This window comes from Musca autumnalis, unplaced genomic scaffold (assembly GCF_047663935.1).
Source record: "Musca autumnalis isolate F117 unplaced genomic scaffold, ASM4766393v1 scaffold_5, whole genome shotgun sequence".
Lineage (NCBI taxonomy): Eukaryota > Metazoa > Arthropoda > Insecta > Diptera > Muscidae > Musca > Musca autumnalis.
In genome coordinates this window covers 32,022,467-32,044,486 of record NW_027412088.1, presented here as the reverse complement: position 1 = coordinate 32,044,486, position 22,020 = coordinate 32,022,467, and the positions used below count along the sequence as shown (strand labels likewise).

The 22,020-nt window shown below is 25.5% G+C and overlaps 2 protein-coding genes across 7 annotated transcripts in view; both read left to right on the top strand.

The window, feature by feature from the left end:
* Nucleotides 1-22,020, top strand: part of LOC141405511 (longitudinals lacking protein, isoforms F/I/K/T-like) — a 496,088-nt gene that overhangs the window by 214,215 nt on the left and 259,853 nt on the right. The window lies entirely within an intron of this gene.
* The window catches only part of LOC141405515 (uncharacterized), a 30,738-nt gene continuing 21,439 nt past the window's right edge, over nt 12,722-22,020 (top strand). The window contains exon 1 of the mRNA XM_073989917.1: nt 12,722-12,891. Coding sequence (XP_073846018.1) covers nt 12,864-12,891 — 28 coding nt within the window. The 5' untranslated portion in view covers nt 12,722-12,863. The remainder of the gene's footprint in view (nt 12,892-22,020) is intronic.

Here is a 22,020-nt window from a genome sequence, read left to right as displayed (position 1 = left end):
TTTTTTCTTCCTTGGCTTTTTGGTTTTTATCACTCCTTGAAAATAAATCGGATCGTTTTTGATGGTAATTTGATGCTTGGTCGCTCGCTCGCTACTTGTCCTCCGTGTATGCTATATTTCTCTGCACTATCCAAACATCACTCTCACCAACCACCCACCACCACTCCCTTGTGATGTTTATGTGTTGTGTGTGTGGAAAATCTCTAACCATCTCAACGATCCTTTTTACCTTTTAATTTTACTTGATTTCCTTCATCTTTCTCAAACCCCTCCCACCTCCTCTTTTTTCTTTTGTTGGGGTATTTCTTTTTTTGTTTTGTTTTTCTTCTCTCTTTTTCATTCTCATTTTAGGTTTTGTCTTGACCTGGTACCAGCATTCATGCGATCAATGTGGTAAATCGTACAAGACACGAAAATCATTATCACGTCATCGTCGTTTTGAGTGTCGTTTTACGGCCGAACGTCCCGTCTTTCAGTGTCCATCGTGTAATTATGCTGCCAAACGCAGTGATAACCTAACCAAACACATTAAAACGCATTTTGCCAAAATGCAACGTGAATTCCTGCCATTGGCTGTGAAAATTCAAAGTACATTACAACAAACCCATATGGAAACTGTTTAAAAAAGGAATCTAAGAAAGAGAAAGTTGGGGGGAAAAGAGGGCGAAATCCAGGGGAAAACATAAGTGAAGCAAATTTATGGAGGAGTTGAAGGTGTGAAAATTCCGAGCAAATCAGTTTTTGGCCATTCACATAAGTTTCGTGTCATATTTTGAAAATTTCGAAAATTCGAAATTAAGTTCGAAAAAAATTGTCAAGCCCAAAAATCATCTCAAAAAGACTTGTTTGTCTTTAATTCAGTTTCCCATGAGTATCCTTGTCATTTTTAGCAATTTTTTCAATGTTCGAAAATTCGATATTATGTTCGAAAAATTACAATGTCCACGAAAAATCTGGTTTTGAACCTAGAAAATAATTTCTGAGTGTTTTCACACTCACAAATCATTTTTAGGCCATTCACATACATTTCGTGTCAAATTTTTAAAATTTCGAAAATTTGAAATTATGTTCGAAAAAATGTTCAAGCCTAAAAATGATCTCAGAAAGACTTGTTTGTCTTTAATTCAGTTTCCCATGAGTATCCTTGTCATTTTTGGCAATTTTTTCAATGTTCGAAAATTCGATATTATGTTCGAAAAATTACAATGTCCACAAAAAAATCTGATTTTGAACTTAGAATATAATTTCAGAATTTTCTCATGTGTTTCTTATGGCATTGTGGCAAATTTTTTCAATGTTCGACATTTCGAAATTGTGTTCGAAAATTTCCAAAAACCATAAAAACTCTAATTTTGAAACTCAGGAACACTTTTTTGCCTCAAATTTGTTTCCATGAAATTTCCATATGGTTATTTTTAGCAAACTTTAATAACTAAATTTAATAATAAAGTTCGAAAATTCGAAATTATGTTCGAAAATTGTCAAGAGACCATTAAAATCAGATTTTTAACTTGGAAAATAATTTTGGTACATTTTTTCTCAGTCTAATCTGGTTCTTATGTCACTTTATCAAATTTTTTGAATGTTCGAAAATTCGATATTATGTTCGAAAAGTTCCGAAGTCCATAAAAGGCAGATTTTGTGGCTAGAAAACAATTTCCATATATTTTTTAACACTCATGTGTTTCTTATGCAAGTTTTTTCAATGTTCGAAAATTCAATATTATTTTCGAAAAATTCCGAAGTCCATAAAAGTCAGATTTTGTGCTTAGAAAATGATTTAGAATATTTTTTCACACTGCCATGTGTTTTTATGTCGTTTTTTCAATGTTCGAAAATTCAATATTATTTTCGACAAATTCCAAAGTCCAGAAAAGGCAGGTTTTGTGCCTAGAAAATAATTTCAGAATATTTTTTCACACTTCCATGTGTTTTTTATGTCGTTTTAGCAAATTTTTTCAATGTTCGAAAATTCGAACTTATGCTCGAAAAGTTCCAAAAGCCATAAAAACACTAATTTTGGAACTCAGAACCACTTTATGGACATTAATTTGTTTCCCTTGTAATCTTTTTTCATAAATTTATTAAAGTTCGAAAACTCGAAATTGTGTTAGAAAATTTTTGAAGTTTATAAAAATCTGATTTGGACCTTGAAACTAGTTTGTCAACGTTTTTTTCCAGGGTTTATTTATTTGTACGCTCTAATGTCTCAAATCTTAAGTCATTTTTAGCAATTTCTTTCAATGTTCGAAAATTCGACATTATTTTCGAAAATGTCCAATCTCCATGAAAATCAGATTTTGAAAGTAGAAAATAATTTCTAAATGTTTTGTCACAGCCCAAAGGGTTTCTTGTATCATTTGTAGGAAATTTCTCAATGTTCGAAAATTCGAAATTATTTTTGAAAATTTCCAAAATCCACTAAAAACAAGTTTTAAAACACATGCCAACTTTTTTCTTTTAATTTATTTGCAATCCAGTATTCTATGTAATTTTGAGCAAATTTGTTAAAGTTCGAAAATTCGAAATTAATTTCTAAAATTTCCCAAGTTCATAAAAATATGATTTTTGAACTTAAAAATAGTTATGAATGTGTTTTTTTCACATGCGTGTCACTCATGTGTTTCTTATGTAATATTGTAGCCATTTTCTCAATGTTCGAAAAATTATGTTCGAAAGTTTTCAAAGTCCTTTAAAATTTAATTTGGAATGTAGAAATTAATTTCGGAAAGTTTTTCACACTCGCATGTGTTTTTTTTTTATCAAACTTCTCAATATTTGAAAATTCGAAATTATTTTCGAAAATTTCCAAAACCCATAGAAAATAAATTTGAAACTTAAATATAGGTTTTTAACGTTTTTTTTATGAAATTTGTTATTACCAGTTGAATAAAAAAACGGACCAAAATAATTTATCATATTTTTCTATTCTCAAAAATTCGAACTTATGTTCGAAAATTTTTTTATAATCGAATATAATCGATTAAATATAAACTTTAAAATTGCAAGTCAAGCCAAACTTTATATTAGTGTTTAAAATGCTATTTCGATTTATGATAAATTTTAAAATTCTAAGGTACTCTAAACATTATTTTAGAGTTTCAAGTTCATATTTTGTAAAAAATTTTCGATTGTCCAAAATTCGAACATGAGTCCGAAAATTTTTAAAAATCGAAAATGATCTATTTTTGATAAATTTTAAATTTATAAAGTACACTAAACTTTATTTTAGCGTTTGGAATACGGATTTTGAATTTATTTTTCCATTTTAGAAAATTCGAACTTATGTTCGAAAATTTTTGCAAAATTGAAAATGATCGAGTTTTGATCAATTTTGCAATTATAAGACAATTTAAATATTATTTTAATGTTATAAATGCACATTTTGTTAGAATATTCAATTTCGAAAATTCGTACCTAATTTCGAAAATTTTGAAAAATCTGAAAATTGAACAGAAACTAATTTTTTTATATTCTAAACATTATTTCAATGTTTAAAATGTGCATCTTGACCCTTTTTCCATTTTAGAAAATTCGAACTTATGTTCGAAAATTTTTGCAAAATTGAAAATGTTGGAGTTTTAATCAATTTTTCAATTGTAAGGCACTTTAAACATTATTTTAGTGCTATAAATGCACATTTTGTAAGAATATTCAATTTCGAAAATTCGTACATAATTTCGAAAATTTTGAAAAATCTGAAAATTTAACAAAAACTATTTTTTTATATTCTTAACATTATTTTAGTTTTTAAAATGCGAATTTTGTCAAAAATTTTCAATTTTCGAATATTCGAACTTATGTTCGAAATTTTTGAAAAATTGTAAATAAACGATTTTGATATTTTTAAGGCATTTGGGGGATGTTTGTTGACAAATTGACACCATTTTCACATTTCATCACACATCCACTTGCATTGCATCCTTGTTTTGCTTCACTTTTTCTCCCCCTCTTTCCCAAATTTTTTAATTCTCATAAAATTAGTTTCCATACCCAGTGTTGTTTTGTACATCTTTTTTTTTTTTAAGAAAAAGATTTGAAAATCAAGATCTCATTTTAATTACAAAAATATATATAATTTTTTATATACACTTATTTATTGACAACATTCCTATTGGTGTATTGAGAAGAGTATCAATTTAATTAATTTATTTATATATGAAAAATATTTATCAATATTTTATGGTGTGTACTTAGTTTTACAAAAAAAAAAATTAAAGGGTTTGTGTTGACTTTTTGATTTGTTTGCAATTTTTCTTCCACTTTGTTTTGAAACTTGTGATTTCTAAAAATATTGACAATCGACTGAAGCCAAGATTTAAATTGTATCGTCTAAAAAATATAACGCTACACATGATGACTTGGTTGCATTTGTATGTGTTATTTATTATTGTTTGTACGTCTGTCATAGATTCTCATTTTTTTTGTCCATAAATATTACAAACAAATAACATTTTTGTATTTTGCTCATGTTGTTTTTGCTGCCTTTCAAATTTCCATTTAAAATAAATGCTCTTCTTCAAAGCCTGCCTGCCCTGCCCGCCTGCTCTCTTCACTCTCTTCTTCTCCTGCCTTTTAAATCAGTTTGCTTACCTTTGTCTCATCCTCTTTAAAATTCTGCCAGTTTTATTTCACTTTAGTTTTTGTGCATATTTTTTGTATAAATTATTCTAATTTCGTATTGGAATTTGCATAAAATTTACATTTCATTTACGTGTGTTTTGTATATTTTATTTGACTTTCTTTGCTCTATTCGGCGTAGGTATGCAAATTTTATACAAAAAAATTCCATAGAATGAAGTTTTTTCATATTCATGGAGCGTAGTAGTAGAGCACCAGAAGAAGAAGACATGGATGGTAGCCAGCCAGCAGAGGCCAGTTTAGGTTATAATTTAAAATTCAAATATTTTGAATTTGTTTTGAATTTGGAAATCAGGGAGGCAAATTTTATTCAGCAAAAATAAAGGGAGCTTCTTCATTATTGGCTTAAATTAAAAGCCAATGTTAAAACATTGTTTTTTTTTTTTGAAATTTCAAAATACCAACACAAACCCTTAATACAAAAAAGGAATCTTTAATTTTAATTTTTCCTAATTGGTAGTATTTAAGAATTAATTCATCCATCAGTATTTTTATTCAACTAATTTGCTTAAATTATTGCAGCTTATATTTAGGTTATAAAAATACAATTTTATATATATAATTTATATTTAACAAACAAAATACTCAAGCAATTTATTTAAGCAAAACTATATTTTTGATACTCACTATAATTTATAAAAATTAAGAAAAAAATCATTCCTAAAAATATTAAAAATATCTAAAAAACAAAGAGAGAGAAACAACAAAATCTAGTCGTCTCAGGTTAAAAACGAAACAATTTTTTCAACATTCCTGAAAAATCGGTTTTGTAATAATATTTATTATTTAAATATTTTATATTTGTCACGAAAATATTTAAAAAAAGAATCCCCAATAAGGGAGAGAAACTTTATATATGGTTAAAAAGAGTAAAGGGTCATGGAAATTTCAAAAATGCATATTTTTCAACAATTTTTTAATTTTCTTTGGAGTTTTAAAAAATTTTGAAAATTTAAAAATTTTTTAAAATTTCAATATATTGTTTGAAAATTTTAAAATCACAATGTTTTAACTAAATTTCATTAGTTTTCGACTTTTCTTGCAATTTTCCTTTGATTTTTACGTATTTCGAAAATTCGAAATTATTTTCAAAATTTTTCGAACATGCAAAAATTGTATTTTTTCGAGGTTTTGAGTGATTTCCAACAATAACTTGTCTTAAAAATGCAATTTTTAACACAAAAATTTTTCAAATTCAAAATTATGTTCGAAAAATTTTTAACATGCAAAATGGTAGTTTTTCGAGGTTTTAAGTGATTTCCTACTATAACTATCATAAAAAAAGGAAATTTTACAAAATTTTTCAAATTCAAAATTATGTTCGAAATTTTTCGAACATGCAAAAATTTTATTTTTTCAAGGTTTTGAGGGATTTCCAACTATAACTAGCATTAAAATGGACTTTTTAACACAAAAATACAAATTTTTCAAATTCAAAATAATGTTCGAAAAATTTTGAACAAGCAAAATGGCAGTTTTTCGAGGTTTTAAGTGATTTCCTACTCTAACTATCATAAAAAAAGGAAATTTTACAAAATTTTGAAAATTCGAAATTTGGTAGGAAATTTTTTAATTTTCTTTGGAATTTAAAAAATTTTTTTAAAATTCAAAATATTTGTTAAAATTTTGAAAATCACAATGTTGTTACTAAATTTCATTAGTTTATGACTTTTCTTGCAATTCAAAATTCAAAGGATTTTACGAATTTTAAAAAATTCGAAAATGTTCGAAATTTTTCGAACGCAAAAATTGTATTTTTTCGAGGTTTTGAGGGATTTCTAACTATAACTAGCATTAAAATGCAATTTTTAACACAAAAATACAAAATTTTCAAATTGAAAATGATGTTCGAAAAATTTTGAACAATCAGGTTCGAGGTTTTAAGTGATTTCCTACTATAACTATCCTAAAAAAAAGCAAATTATACAAAATTTTGAAAATTCGAAATTTGGTTCGAACATTTTTAATTTTCTTTGGAATTTTAAAAAATTTTGAAAATTCAAAATATGTTTTAAAATTCAAAGTATGTTTTAAAATTAAAAATATTTTTTAAAATTCAAAATATTTTTTAAAATTTTGAAAATCACAATGTTTTTACTAAATTTCATTAGTTTTCGACTTTTCTTGCAATTTTCCTTTGAATTTTACGTATTTCGAAAATTCGAAATTATTTTCAAAATTTTTCGAACATGCAAAAATTGTATTTTTTCGAGGTTTTGAGTGATTTCCAACAATAACTTGTCTTAAAAATGCAATTTTTAACACAAAAATTTTTCAAATTCAAAATTATGTTCGAAAAATTTTTAACATGCAAAATGGTAGTTTTTCGAGGTTTTAAGTGATTTCCTACTATAACTATCATACAAAATTTGAAAATTCGAAATTTGGTTCGAAAATTTTTTAATTTTCTATGGAATTTTAAAAAAATTTGAAAATTCAAAATATGTTTTAAAATTCAAAATATGTTTTAAAATTCAAAATATGTTTTAAAATTAAAAATATTTTTTAAAATTCAAAATATTTTTTAAAATTTTGAAAATCACAATGTTTTTACTAAATTTCATTAGTTTTCGACTTTTCTTGCAATTTTCCCTTGAATTTTACGAATTTCGAAAATTCGAAATTATGTTCGAAAATTTTCGAACATGCAAAAATTGTATTTTTTCGAGGTTTTGAGGGATTTCCAACTATAACTAGCATTAAAATGCAATTTTTAACACAAAAATACAAAATTTTCAAATTCAAAATGATGTTCGAAAAATTTTTAACAATCAGGTTCTAGGTTTTAAGTGATTTCCTACTATAACTAACATAAAAAAGCAAATTTTACAAAATTTTGAAAATACGAAATTTGGTTCGAAATTTTTTAATTTTGGAATTTGGAAATTTTGAAAATTCAATAAATTTTTTAAACTTCAAAATATTTTTTGAAATTTTGAAAATCACATTTTTTTTACTAAATTTTTTTTTACTAAACAATAACTAGCATTAAAATGCACTTTTTAACACGAAAATAACGAATTTTTCAAATTTCGAAAATTTGAAATTATGTTCGAAATTTTTCGAACATGCAGAAATGGTAGTTTTTCGCGGTTTTATGTGATTTCCAACTATAACTACATAAAAAAAGCAAATTTTACAAAATTTTGAAAATTCGAAATTTGGTTCGAAAATTTCAAATGAGCAAAAAATTTATTTTTTTCTGATTTTCGGTTATGTTTACAATAATTAGCATTAAAATTCACTTTTTATCACAAAACTGAAAATTTTACAAATTTCGAAAATTCAAAATAATGTTTGAAAAAATTCGAACATGCAAAAATATTATTTTTTTCCATGATTTTGAATGGTTTTCAAAAATAAATAGCATCAGAATGCACATTTTAGCACAAAAAAACCAATTTTAAAAATTTCGAAAATTCAAAATTATGTTCGAAATTTTTCGAACTTCAAACATCGAATTATTTTCTGCAATTTCACATATTTTTGCAAAATATTTTCCCTTGATTTAAAAATTCAGAATTTGGAAACATTTTTAAAATTCTCATTTAAATTTGTTCGAAAAATTTCAGAATAAAAAATGGTTATTTTATCCAAATCTTGGAAATTTCTTAGATCCTTTCCTCTTTTCAAAACGTACGTGTGTAAAGCATTACTAACATTAGATATACAACAACAACAATTTGCCAAACTAATATTGAAAACAGAGAAGACATTTTGTAGTTTATAAGTCAAACTAAAAACCAAAAACAAGAAAAAATATTAATTCTAAGTTCCTTTTTGAAAGATGAAAGAAAGAAAGAACGAAGAACTCTTTTTGATAAACGCAACTCTATTTTTTATACAAATCTATATAAACGGTAACGCATTCATTAAGTGATAACAAATAGTTTTTAAAACACAACAAACCAAATAATAAATAAGAAGATGAAGAAGAAACCTGTGAAAACAGTACAATTCACCAAAAAAATAAAATAATATATAAGCCACATAAGAGAAGATATATAAATTGGAAGATTTGAAACTACTAAACCAACTAACTTGCAGGAAAAAATATATATTAACAAAAAAATAAACTTATTTACAACATAACTATTGCGATATATATACAAAAAAACAAATATTGTTAAAAACAAAAAAACATACACATATGCATATATAACATAAGTTAATTTATATATCTCTAATTTATTTGTGTAATTTGTAATTTATTGTATTTTTAAAAGAAAGGGAAATTCAAGTAAAATTCGAAGAAAAATTAGACAAAATTAGATTTTTGTAGCTTAATTTGCTAAATTACAATTTTCTAATATTATTCCAAGCAAAAAATCAATGTTCGAAAAATTCGAAATTATCATTCGAATTTGATTTTTCCTCAATTTTTTCATAAAAATTGCATTTTTAAGACCGGTTTTAAATATTCCCAGTGATTTCTAATCATTTTCGGTCAAAAAATCAATGTTCGAAAAATTCGAAATTGTTTTTTCACGTTTTATGCATGGGAATTCATGTTTTAAGATTATTTTAAAGTATTTCCGGTGATTTCTAATAATTTTTGCAGAAAAAAATCAATGTTCGAAAAATAAATAAATTTTCGAACATTGATTTGATTGATTTTTTGCATTTAAAATTGACGAAAATCGCTACTTATGCATTTAAAACGCCAGTAGATTTCATATATTAATGATTTTCAATTAATTTCAAGCAAAAAATCAATGTTCGAAAATTTGTTTATAATGTTTGAAAAATTCGAAGTAGATTTTCCCTTGATTTAGTGAATGTAAATTATGATTTCAAGACTCCCTAAAACTGATTGCATTGATTTTTGGATAATTTCGTCAAGAAAACAATGTTCGAAAAATTAATAAATTTTCGAACATTGAATTTTTTCATATAAAATAGACTAAAAATACTATTTATGCATTTAAAACCAATGTAGATATCATAAATTAGTTATTTTTCAATTAACTCTAAGCAAAAAAGCAAAGTTTGAAAATTTGTTTATAGTGCTCGAAAAATTCGAAGTTGATTTTTCTTCCATTAATAATGTAAATTGTGATTTTAAACACATTTTAAATGATTGCAATGATTTTTTGGTTATTTTCTAAAAAAAATCTATGTTCGAAAAATTAACACATTTTCGAACATTGAGTTTTTGCATTTAAAATTAGACAAAATCGTTACCTAGTATTGAAAAACGTTGAAGGATTTTCATATATATATATTAATAATTTTCAGTTCATCGCAACAAATCGATGTTCGAAAATTTGTTTGCAATGTTCGAAAAATTCGAATTTAATTCTTTCTCAATTTAATGTTGTAAACTATGATTTTAGGACTATATTTAAGTGATTGTATAGATTTCTTGATGATTTTCGCCAGAAAACTCAATGTTCGAATAATGTTGGGCTTTTCGAAATTGCATTTTTGTATTAAAAAAGGTTTAAAAACACTATTTTTTGTACAAAAATACATTAAAAAACAATTTCTACATAATTTTGTGTAAAAAATCTATGTTCGAAAAATTCGAACTTCAAACCAAACAACTTTGGGTTTTTCAAAATTGCATTTTTGTTTAAAAAATAGTTTAAAAACTATATTTTTTGTACAAAAATACATTAAAAACATTTTTTTTCATTATTTTATGTAAAAATCTATGTTCGAAAAATTCGAACTTCGAAATTTTCGGAATTAATTTTTTTTTGCTGCCTAAGGCTATTTGATGTGAAATTACACAATTTCTGCATTATTTGACATATTTTCTGTTGAAAAAAAATCAATGTTCGAAAATCGAACTTATGTTCGAAAATCAAACTTATGTTCGAAAATTACCAAGTTGAGTTTTTTGAAGTTTTTAATTTCACCTATTGGATTTTTCAACGTCTAAAAGTCAATACGTGGTAAATTTGCCAATCTTTTACCTATTTGGTCTAAAAAAATTGTGTTCGAAAACTTCGAATATAATTTCGAAATGTTCAAAATGGACTTTTTTAAACGTATTTAGGCCACTTAATGACAAATTTATGTAATTTGACATTATTTGCCGTGCTTTTTGTTGAAAAAATCAATGTTCGAATAATTCGAACATTAGTTCGAAAATTTCAAAGTTGAGTTTTTCCATGTTTTTAAAATCAATTTATTAATTTTCAAAATTTAAAAACCAATCATGGCAAATTGAACATTTTCTACCACCCTATTTTGTGAAAAAATTAATCTTGGATAAATTCGAGTCTAACTTCGAAAATTTTGGAAAAGGTTTTTTTGACGCCTTATGGTCATTTAATGTTAAATTACTTAATTTTAAAAATAATTCACATGCTTTCTGTTAAGAAATCAATTTGCGAAAAATTCGAACTTATGTTCGAAAATTTCAAAGTTGAGTTTTTTGACGTTTAAAGACCAGCTGACAGAAATTAAACATTTTCTAGATTATTTCCCAATATTTTGCAAGGAAAATCAATGTTCGAAAAATTCGAACTTAAGTCCAAAAATTTCGAAATTGAATTTTTCTACGTTTTAAGATCACTTAAGGGTTAATTAAGTATTTTCAAGATTATTCCCCATATTTTTTGAGGTGAAATCAATGTTCGAAAAATTCGAACATAAGTTCGAAAATTTCGAAATTAAGTTTTCTACGTTTTACAACATTTTATTTGAAATTGAACACTTTCACAATAATTTTGCATATTTTTGAGTACTTACCCACGCATTTTACTTGTATTTCCCTTTAAAGTTTTCAAATACTCAACTCAAAAACAACTTTTAGTTGTTTTTTATTTTGTATTCTTAAGCTTATTTTATAAACTTTAATTTCAATATGTGTTTGTAATACTTAACGATAAATCGTTAAGTAAACTCAATTTTTTAATAACGCATTCCAATATAATTTATTTGAAAAAACCAACTATTCTTAAAAAAAAATAATTTTATATTTATACATAAAAACATACTTATATACATATTTTTGTACTTTTTTAATAAATATACATACAAAATATTTCCAGAAGTAAGTAGTTTCTTTTTCCAAATTACGTTTTTCTTTCCCGTTGAGTTTTTCTTTTGCAGAAGTTAAGTTTCTTTTCTCTAGAGAGAGAGAGAGAGAGAGAGAGGGGAGGAGAGATAAGGAAGAGGGGTCTATTTTGTACTCTGAGGTCTCTCATGTCATGCATTAATTCATCAGTTGGTCAGCGGTATCATCATCATCATCGTCACCACGATTTCCATCAAGCAAACAAACTTCATCATCTTCATCATCGCCATAATAACCACCATTATCCACCACCACCATCGTCATTTTCATCATCATCATCAATTTTAGAATCATATTTAAACAAAATCCCAGCACCTAACCATGAAACCAAGCTTTACTTGTCATCGCTCGCTCGCTCGCTTGCAAAATCATAAACTAAAAAAAAATTAAGAAACGCCAAACTTCTTCTTGCCATGGGAGGAGAGTAAAATTCGGCCTCATCAAACCAAAACCAATTTACACCACCACTAAAAATTGTCTAAACAAGTAACTGTAAATATCATAACCTTTTTTTACTTACATAATAATTATTATTATATAAATATTCTATAACAAAAAATAGCTTTTGATTTTATTTTGTTGTAAACACCTTTTTTTATGTTTCTAATACAAAAAAAATATTTTAATTTCGAACAAAAACTTAAAGTGCTAAAATACGCATTTCTAAAATAAAAACACAAGATTTTTTTTTTTTCAAATACTAAACAAAACAAGTTTTGCAATATAACTTTTTTTTTTTAAAACCACAACAAAATAAAATTTTAACAAAATTTTCTTTTTCTATAAAAAAATTATTGTTATATTTATTATAAAAATATTTATTAAGTTATATTTTTATATATAAGATATATAATTTTAAGTGCAACAATTTTTAACTCAAAATTTATTTTCTTGTTTTTCTCTTTTTTCTTCCATGTTTTTTTTTTGCTCTCTTTTTTCCTCTCTTTTGGAATGTTTTCTTGTTTTGGAATTTTTTATTTTTTTAATTTAGCTTGCGGTGCTAGCAGCTGTTCATCATCATCACTATCGAATCCAGGCAACTCGAATTGTCAAACATCACCGCCACCTCCGCCTCCACAATCGTTAATTCGTGACTATTGGTATGAATTGAAATTTTCAGATTTATTCAAGTTCATCAATGCCGATGGTCGCTATCAATGTCCACGTTATAATTGTTTAAAAAGTTATAAAGATGCCAGCTCTCTACAGCGACATATCAGGTGAGTCGAAAAGTTTCCATTCATTTTAATTTTATATTTAAAAATCAATATTAGGTAGGGACTTTAGGAGAGAAAGTAACACGAGAAGAGAGAGGCTTCAAATGAGAGAGCAAAATAATAATTTATAAAAATAAACAATTTTTTTAATTAAAAAAATAATGATTTCATGATTTCTAAATTTTCTCTAAAAAAAATCAATGTTCGAAAATCGAACATAAGTTCGATTATTTTGAAGTTGAGTTTTTCGCCATTTTTAAATACAATTAATGAATTAAAGTCCATTAAATGGCAAATTAAACATTTTTCCGTAAAAAAATCAATGTTCGAATAATTCGAAGTTTACTTCGAATTTTTCGAAATTGATTTTTTCGACGCCTTAACATTATTTAATGTGAAATTACATAATTAAACACGTTTTCTGTTGGAATAAATCAATATTCGAATATCACACTTAAGTTCGAAAATTTCGAAGTTGAGTTTTTCAAGTTTTTAGAATGGTAAATTACGCATTTTCCAGCTAATATCCAATATTTTATGTAGGAAAAAAACATATGTAATGTACATTGGACAAAAAAATCTATCTTCGAAAAATTCTATTCTCCATATTTTGTGTAGAAAAATTGACCTATTTAATGTATATTGTGCAAAAAAATCTATCTTCGAAAAATTCAAATCTAACAGGGAAATTTTCGAAATTGATTTTTTCGACCAACATTTTCCAATATTTTTCTTAAATGAAACTTACTTAGGTTTGCGTTTATCAATTTTAAAGAATTTAAGATTTCTGGAAAACTTTTTTCTCAATGTTCAAATTTTATATATTTGAGAAAATTTTCAATGTGCGAATTTTCAAAATCAGTATAAAATTTTCCAAAATCTTTCTTAAATAAAACTTACTTAGGTTTGCGTTTATTTATCAATTTTAAAAAATTTTACATTTTTGGAAAAATTGAGTTTTTGAAATCATGACAGAATAAATTTTGAAGAAAAAGTTTTGGTGTTTGAAATTCCGAAGTGAATTTTCCAAAATCTAAAAAAAAAATATTTCAACGAAAATCAATACTAAATCAAATTTTTAGAAATAAATCAATCAATTTTAGAAATAAAGTTTGATCGAAGTTTTTTTTTTCAATTTTTTATCAATTTTAAAAAATTTAACATTTTTGGAAAGCTTTTTTTCAATGTTCAAATTTTATATTTTTGGGAAAATTTTCAATGTGCGAATTTTCAAAATCTATAGAAAATTTTCCAAAATCTTTCTTAAATGAAACTTATTTAGGTTTGCATTTATCAATTTTAGAGAATTTAAAATTTTTGGAAAAAATTGAGCTTTGAAATCACAGAATAAATTTAGGAAAACATTTTGGTGTTCGAAATTCCGAAGTGAATTATTCAAAATCTAAAAAAAATATTTTAACGAAAATCAATAAATACTAAATAAAATTAGAAAAAAATCAAACATTTTAGGAATAAATTTTGATCGAATTTTTCGAAATATGATTTTAAAGAATTTGAATTTTTTTGGACAAAAAATTCGAATCCCGTGAAAATATTTCCAAATTACACTAATTAGATTAGGGTAAAATGATTCAAATTTTTATTGCTCGAAAGAAATTTCGAAAATTGAAAAAATAATTTTCCAAATATTCAAAAAAGTTTAGTTTTATTTGTCAAAAATTTGTATATTTTCATAGTTCGATTTTTTTTTTTTCAAAAATATCAAAATAATTTTCAAAAATTTAAAATAATTTTCGAAAATTTTGAAAATTTCATAGTTTCACATTGTAAAATTTGCGAATTCGTAAAATATAAGAAATTAAATATTTGTTTGTAAATCCAGTAAAAATATTCCCAATTTACACTAATTAGGGTAAAATGATTCAAATTTTTAGTGTTCGAAATATGAAAATATAATTTTCAAAAATTTTTAATATGTTAAGTTTTATTTGTCATCATATTTTTATAGTAAGAATTTTTTTCCACAAATATCAAAATAATTTTTACTGGATTTACAAACAATTTCAAAATAATTTTCAAAAATTTAAAATAATTTTCGAAAATTTTAAAAATTTTATAGTTTCACATTGTAAAATTTGCGAATTCGTAAAATATAAGAAATTAAATAATTTTTTGTAAATTCAGTAAAAATATTTCCATTTACACTAATTAGGGTAAAATGATTCAAATTTATATTGTTCGAAATAAATTTCGAAAATTTGATTTTCCAAATTCAAAAAGTTAAGTTTTATTTATCATCAATTTTGTAACTATTCATAGTCGATTTTTTTTCAAAAATATCAAAATAATTTAAAAAAATTTCAAAATAATTTTTTTAAAAATTTCAAAATAATTTTCGAAAATTTTAAAAATTTCATCGTTTCACATTCAAAATTTGAGAATTCGTAGAATATAAGAAATTAAATAATTTTTTGTAAATATTTGTTACTTGAAATTTCGAAATTATTTTAAAAAATTTGGTTTTTTCTATAATTTTTAAAAAATATAAAAAACAACAGTTTTAGAGTTCGCATAATAAACGTACTTAAAGGGTTTTAAAATTTAAAAATTTTGAAAATGGAAACTTTTTAAATTTTTTTGAAAATTTCGAAAATTATAAAGAATTGTACCTTTCTCATTGTAAATTTTATTGTGAGTTCGTATTTTTTTTTAGAAATTTAGTTAATTTTTTTTTTTTTTTTTTTTTTTTAATTTTCATTTCACGAAGTTTCGAAATAATTTTCGAAAATTTTAATTTTAATTTAAAAAAAATTCAAAAAAGTAAATTTTTATTTGTCATTGTTTAATTTGCAAAATTTCTATTGTTCGACATAGTTTTCGAAAATTTCAAAATAATTTTCGAAAATTTTGAAATTATTTTTTTAATGTTTTGAAATTTTACACAATTATGATTTCCTCATTGTTAATTCGAAATTTATTTTTTTATTATTTGAAAATTCAATTTTTTTTCGAAAATCCAAAATAATTTTTAAAATATTGAAAATCCTTCTTTTTATTAAAATATGCAAAAAAAACTTGCAACAGCTTTCTTAAGGGGATTTTTTTAAAAAAAAGGGAAATTTTGAAACTGTTATTTTGAAAAATTCGAAATTTCAAAGAATTGTGCCTTTCTCATTGTAAATTTTATTGCGAATTCTCAATGTATAAGAATTTAAGTTTATTTTAAATTTTCATTTGAATTGCATTCTTGAAATATAGAAATTTCAAAACAATTTTCGAAACTTTCAACATAATTTAAAAAATTTCAAAAAAGTACATTTTTATTTGTCATTATATTATTTGTAAATTTTTATTGTACGAAATACTTTTCGAAAATTTCAAAATAATTTTCGGAAATTTTGAAATTATTTTTTAAAATTTTACACAATTATGACTTCCTCATTATAAATTCGAAATTTATTTTATTTTTTTATTATTTGAAATTTCAAAATTTTTTTCGAAAATCCAAAATAATTTTTAGAAATTTGAAAATACTATTTTTTTAAATATGCATAAAAAACGTACAACAGCATTCTTAAGGGGATTTTAAAAATAAATGTAAATTTTTTAAAATGGGAAATTTTGAAATAATTGTTGAAAAATTCGAAATTTCAAATAATTGTGCCTTTCTCATTGTAAATTTTATTGCGAATTCGCAATTTTTAAGAATTTAAGTTTATTTTTAATTTTCATTTGAATTGCATTCTTGAAATATTGAAATATTTTCGAAAATTTTCAAAATAATTTTCAAAAATCTCAAAATATTTTTCACAAAATTTAAAAAAGGTGATCCAAAAATTCAAATTTTTGTAAAGTGGATTTTTTTAAAATTATTTTTGAAAATTTCGAAATTAAAAAATGTGCTTTTCTAATCAACTTAATTTTTTATCTCTCATTTTAAGCGTCCTTCTCTCTCGCACACATACTTTCTTTGTTATAACTTATCAGAACAGGTTCCAAGTTGCTCTACTTATAAAAGCATTTTTCCTATTTATTTTTATAAAACAAACCAATCCACCATCAAACACCAATGTTTCCTGCTCCTCTCTCTCACAAAGATATGAATGTGGTGGTCAGAAAAAATTCCGCTGCCTTATGTGCGGTAAAGCATTTTCACAAAGCTCCCACCTAAAACGACACCTGGAGTCGGGTGTTTGTGTTAAATATTACTTATGAGATAATGTTTTCTTTAAAATAACATAGAATTAGCAAAAAATTCATAATTATTATAATTATATCAACAACAACAAGAACAACAACAAAAACATACAAAAGAAGAAAGTTAAGAAGAACAAATCGAACAAATATTATTATTATTTTAGAAAATATCGAAAAATAGCAAAGAATATGAAAAAGAAAAACACCAAAAATATTAACAAGAAAAATAATGATGATGATGATGATGAAGAAGAACAACAAGAAAATTAAGAAGAGAAAAAAGTAGTAGAAGTAGAAGAGGAAAAATACCACAACAAGTGTTGGAAAAAGTCAATAAAGAAAACCAAGTACCAAAAATTATAATACAAAAAAAAAAAACAACTACACAGACATGTTAGGTACACATATACACACACACACACTACAAACATACATATATAGAGAGAAATGAAAAACACTAACCATCATTGTGTAAATCCTTTAACAAAATGAAAGAAAGCAAGAACGAAAAAAAAAAACTAAAAAAAAAAAAAATGAGCTGTTAAATTATTACCTTAAACAACAATTTTTGTTTTGTTCACAAAACATTAACAAAGAACAAACAAACAACAACAACAAATTATCTAAGTCAAGAAAAAACCAAAACAAGTGTTAATTACCTACATACATACAAAAACCAACAAACCTTACATATATACAGAGAATTTTTGACAACTCTCCATATCCAAAATTTCCCCCAAAATTCCCAACATTTTATTCCCTACTTCCCTTTGATGACCACCACCCCCACCCCTAAACCACCAAATAGTTACAAAAAAATATATAAAAAAACGGATAACAAAACGAATTTATTGGATGCCACATCATCATATTTTTTATTGAAATGAAAACCAAGAAAAAAAAGAGTTAAAAAAAAAACGTTGATAAAAATTAAAAAACAAAATATATATTGTTAATTTTTAATAGTCAATATAATATAATTATATATATTAAATATAACGATAGTAGTTAATTTTAAATTAACATTTAACAAGAAGAAGAACAACAACCAAGTTAGAAAAAAAAACAAATAACGGAAAACTGAAAATAACTCAGCTAGGAAATTTGATGAACAATATATAATTTAGTGACATAAAAAAAACAAACAAACTAAAAGGAAAATGGTAGTCGGCCTCATGACGACTTTAAAATAATAATCAATAACCCCCAAAAATGTTCAAGGACACACCACAACTGTCTGATTTCTGATTAGAATTTCTGTTATTCTTTTACTTTTCAAAAAGGCTATGATGATAGGACCAGCCCCACCCAATATTTTCTTTCCTTAAAACGTCTACCAAATTCTGTTTTTTTTTTTTTTTTAATTGGGCTAGTCAAATATTAATTTTTTATGGATTTTTCACATTTTTTGTTACTTTATTCAATGAAGTTTTTTTTGAATTAAAAAAATATTTCAAATCCCCCAAAAAAACTCAATGCCCCGCCCCCAGAGATCCTTTGGTTCCCGCAAGTCAAACAAGCATTAAAAAATGTTTAAATTTTATTTTTGCATCTATACTAGGGGATATTTTATTGGTATCTACTAGACCTTCACTGGCACATAGATCGGCTTTCGAAAGAAGACCATGTAATGTTCATTTTCTTTGAAAACTGGAAGGAAGTAGCTCAACAAGTACCCGAGATATCCGACAATACTTCACCTTTCCCTTAAAATGGTCATTTAATTTCCCATATTTGAATTAAGCTTCATTTGGTTGGTCTCTCATATATATTCCGCTTCAATTTGCATTGTATTCGGCAAAAAACAGTCTGCTCTAAATTTTTCTTGAAAGTCGCGGGGATGTATCTCAAGAAACACCCGAGATATCCGGCAATCTATTGACATCTCCCTAAAATTATAAACAAATTTAATTATTTGGAAGTAATCTACTCCAAGGCTCATATCGTAGCTTCCTGTTAGATTTTCTTGGGCAACTTGTTTTTCAATCGATAGAAAACTATCTGTTCTTCATTTTCCTAGAAAGTTGTGAGCATCTAACTCAACAAATTCCTGAGATAACCTGCAATATATTGTTTGTCTTGTTTAAATAATTCAATTTTTTAAAGTTTTTAGAAGTCATCTACCCGAAGGTGCATATTTTTACTTCCTATTAGATTTTCTTTGCCAAATTACATTTCATTCGAAAGAAGACTACTTGCTCTTCACTTCACCAGGAAGTTCTAAAGATGTATCTCCTCAAATTCCCGAGATATCGGGCAATATTTTATCACCACCAATTTTTTAATTATTTGAAAGTCATCTACTCTAAGGTGCGTATTTTTGTTTCCTATTAGGGTTTCTTTGCCAAATAGCCTTTTATTCAAAAGAAAACCTCTTACTCTTCATTTTCCCAGAATGTTCTAAGGATTTATCTCCACAAATTTCCGAGATTTCAGGCAATATATTCATATCACCCTAAAATTAGGCAATTTTTTTCATAATCTAGAAGTCATCTACTCTAGGGCTCGTATCGTTGCTTCCTGTTGGATTTTCTTGGCCAAATTTTTCCATTCAATAGAAAACTATCTGTTAATCACTTCTCTAGAAAGTTGTGAGCATCTAACTCAACAAATTCCTGAGATATCCTGCAATATATTGACGTCTTGTTTAAATAATCCAATTTTTTAAAGTTTGAAAATGTCATCTACCCGAAGGTGCATATTTTTACTTCCTGTTAGATTTTCTTTACCAAATTACATTTCATTCGAAAGAAAACCACTTACTCTTCACTTCCCCGGAAAGTTTTAAGGATTTATCTCCACAAATTCCCGAGATATCCGGCAATATTTTGATATCACCCTAAAATTAGCCAATTTTTTTAATCATCTAGAAGTTATCTACTCTAAGGCTCGTATCGTTGCTTCCTGTGGAATTTTCTTGGTCAAATTGCTTTCCATTCGATAGAAAACTTTCTGCTCTTCAATTCCCTAGAAAGTTGTGAGGATCTAACTCAACAAATTCCTGAGATAACCTGCAATATATTGACGTCTTGTTTAAATAATTCAATTTTTTAAAGTTTTTAGAAGTCATGCGTATTTTTGTTTCCTATTAGGTTTTCGTTGCCAAATTAAGTTTCATTTGAAAGAAAACTATTCGCTCTTCACTTCCCCAGAAAGTTCTAAGGATCTATCTCCACAAATTCCCGAGATATCCGGCAATATATTGATATCACCTCAAAATTAGCCAATGTATTAATCATCTAGAAGTGATCTACTCTAAGGCTCGTATCGTTGCTTCCTGTTGGATTTTCTTGGCCAAATTGCTTTCCATTCGATAGAAAATTATTCGCTCTTCACTTCCCTAGAAAGTTGTGAGCATCTAACTCAACAAATTCCTGAGATAACCTGCAATATATTGACGTCTTGTTTAAATAATCAAATTTTTGAAGTCTTTAGAAGTCCGAGTAGAGAAGGTGCATATTTTTACAGCCTGTTAACTTTTCTTTGCCAAATAGCTTTTTATTCGAAAGAAAACCATTTGCTCTTCCCCTCCCCGGAAAGTTGTAAAGATGTATCTCCACAAATTCCCGAGATTTCCGGCAATATATTGACATCTCCACCTTTTTTAATTATTTGAGAGTCATCTACTCCAAGGCTCGTATCGTTGCTTCCTGTTGGATTTACTTGGCCAAATTGCTTTTCATTCGTTAGAAAACTATCTGCTCTTCAATTCCCTAGAAAGTTGTGAGCATCTATCTCAACAAATTTCTGAGTTATACTGCAATATATTGACCTCTTGTTTAAATAATTCAATTTTTTAAAGTTTTTAGAAGTCATATACTCTAAGGTGCGTATTTTTGTTTCCTATTGGGTTTTATTGGCCAAATTGCAATCTATTCGAAAGAAAACCATTTGCTCTTCACTTCCCCAGAAAGTTTTAAGGATTTATCTCCACAAATTCCCGAGATATCCGCCAATATATTCATATCACCCTAAAATTGGGCAATTTTTTAATCATCTAGAAGTCATCTACTCTAAGGCTCGTATCGTTGCTTCCTATTGGATTTTCTTGGCCAAATTGCTTTCCATTCAATAGAAAACTATATGCTCTTCAATTCCCTTGAAAGTTGTGAGCATCTAACTCAACAAATTCCTGATATAACCTGCAATATATTGACGTCTTTTTAAATAATGCAATTTTTTAAACTTTGTAGGAGTCATCTACACGAAGGTGCATATTTTTACTTCCTATTAACTTTTCTTTACCAATTTACATTTCATTCGAAAGAAATCAACTTACTCTTCACTTCCCCAGAAAGTTCTAAGGATTTATCTCCACAAATTCCCGAGATATCCCCGGCAATATATTTATATCACCCTAAAATTATCAAAAAAAAATTTATTATCTCGATATCATCTGCTCTAAGGTTCATAGTATTGTTTTATATCGGGGGTTTTTTGGCCAAATTGCTGTTTATTCGAAAGAAAATAATCTGCTCTTTATTTTCTCTAAAAGTTGTGAGAATGTATCTCAACAAATTTCCGATAAAAATGCTTTGTGAAAATGATAAACACAAATTATTGCAATGATAAAATATTATTAATATTTTTTAGTAATATTTAGCGGGGCACATTGTCGCAGATGTCTTCACATTAAAATATTGGAACATGTGTAATTTGAAAACATTTGCAACGGCATTGATTTTTTCTGGGGGATTTTGATAAATTATTTCGTTAAATTAAATTTTATTTAATTCCATGTGCCAAAGACAATTTTTTTGAACATTTGTTATAAACTTTGTTTAATTTTCTGGATAAAAAAAAAAAAAACAAAAATGATTAAAACTATCAAAAATATTTTTTTAATTTTGTTAATTTTTTTTTTCGTATAAAAGTAATTTTGTTAGACCAACAAAAGGTTTTGTTAAAACAATAAACAAAAATTATTGAAGCGTTAAAAAATGTTCTTTCTTCCTATTTTTAATTTTTTTAATT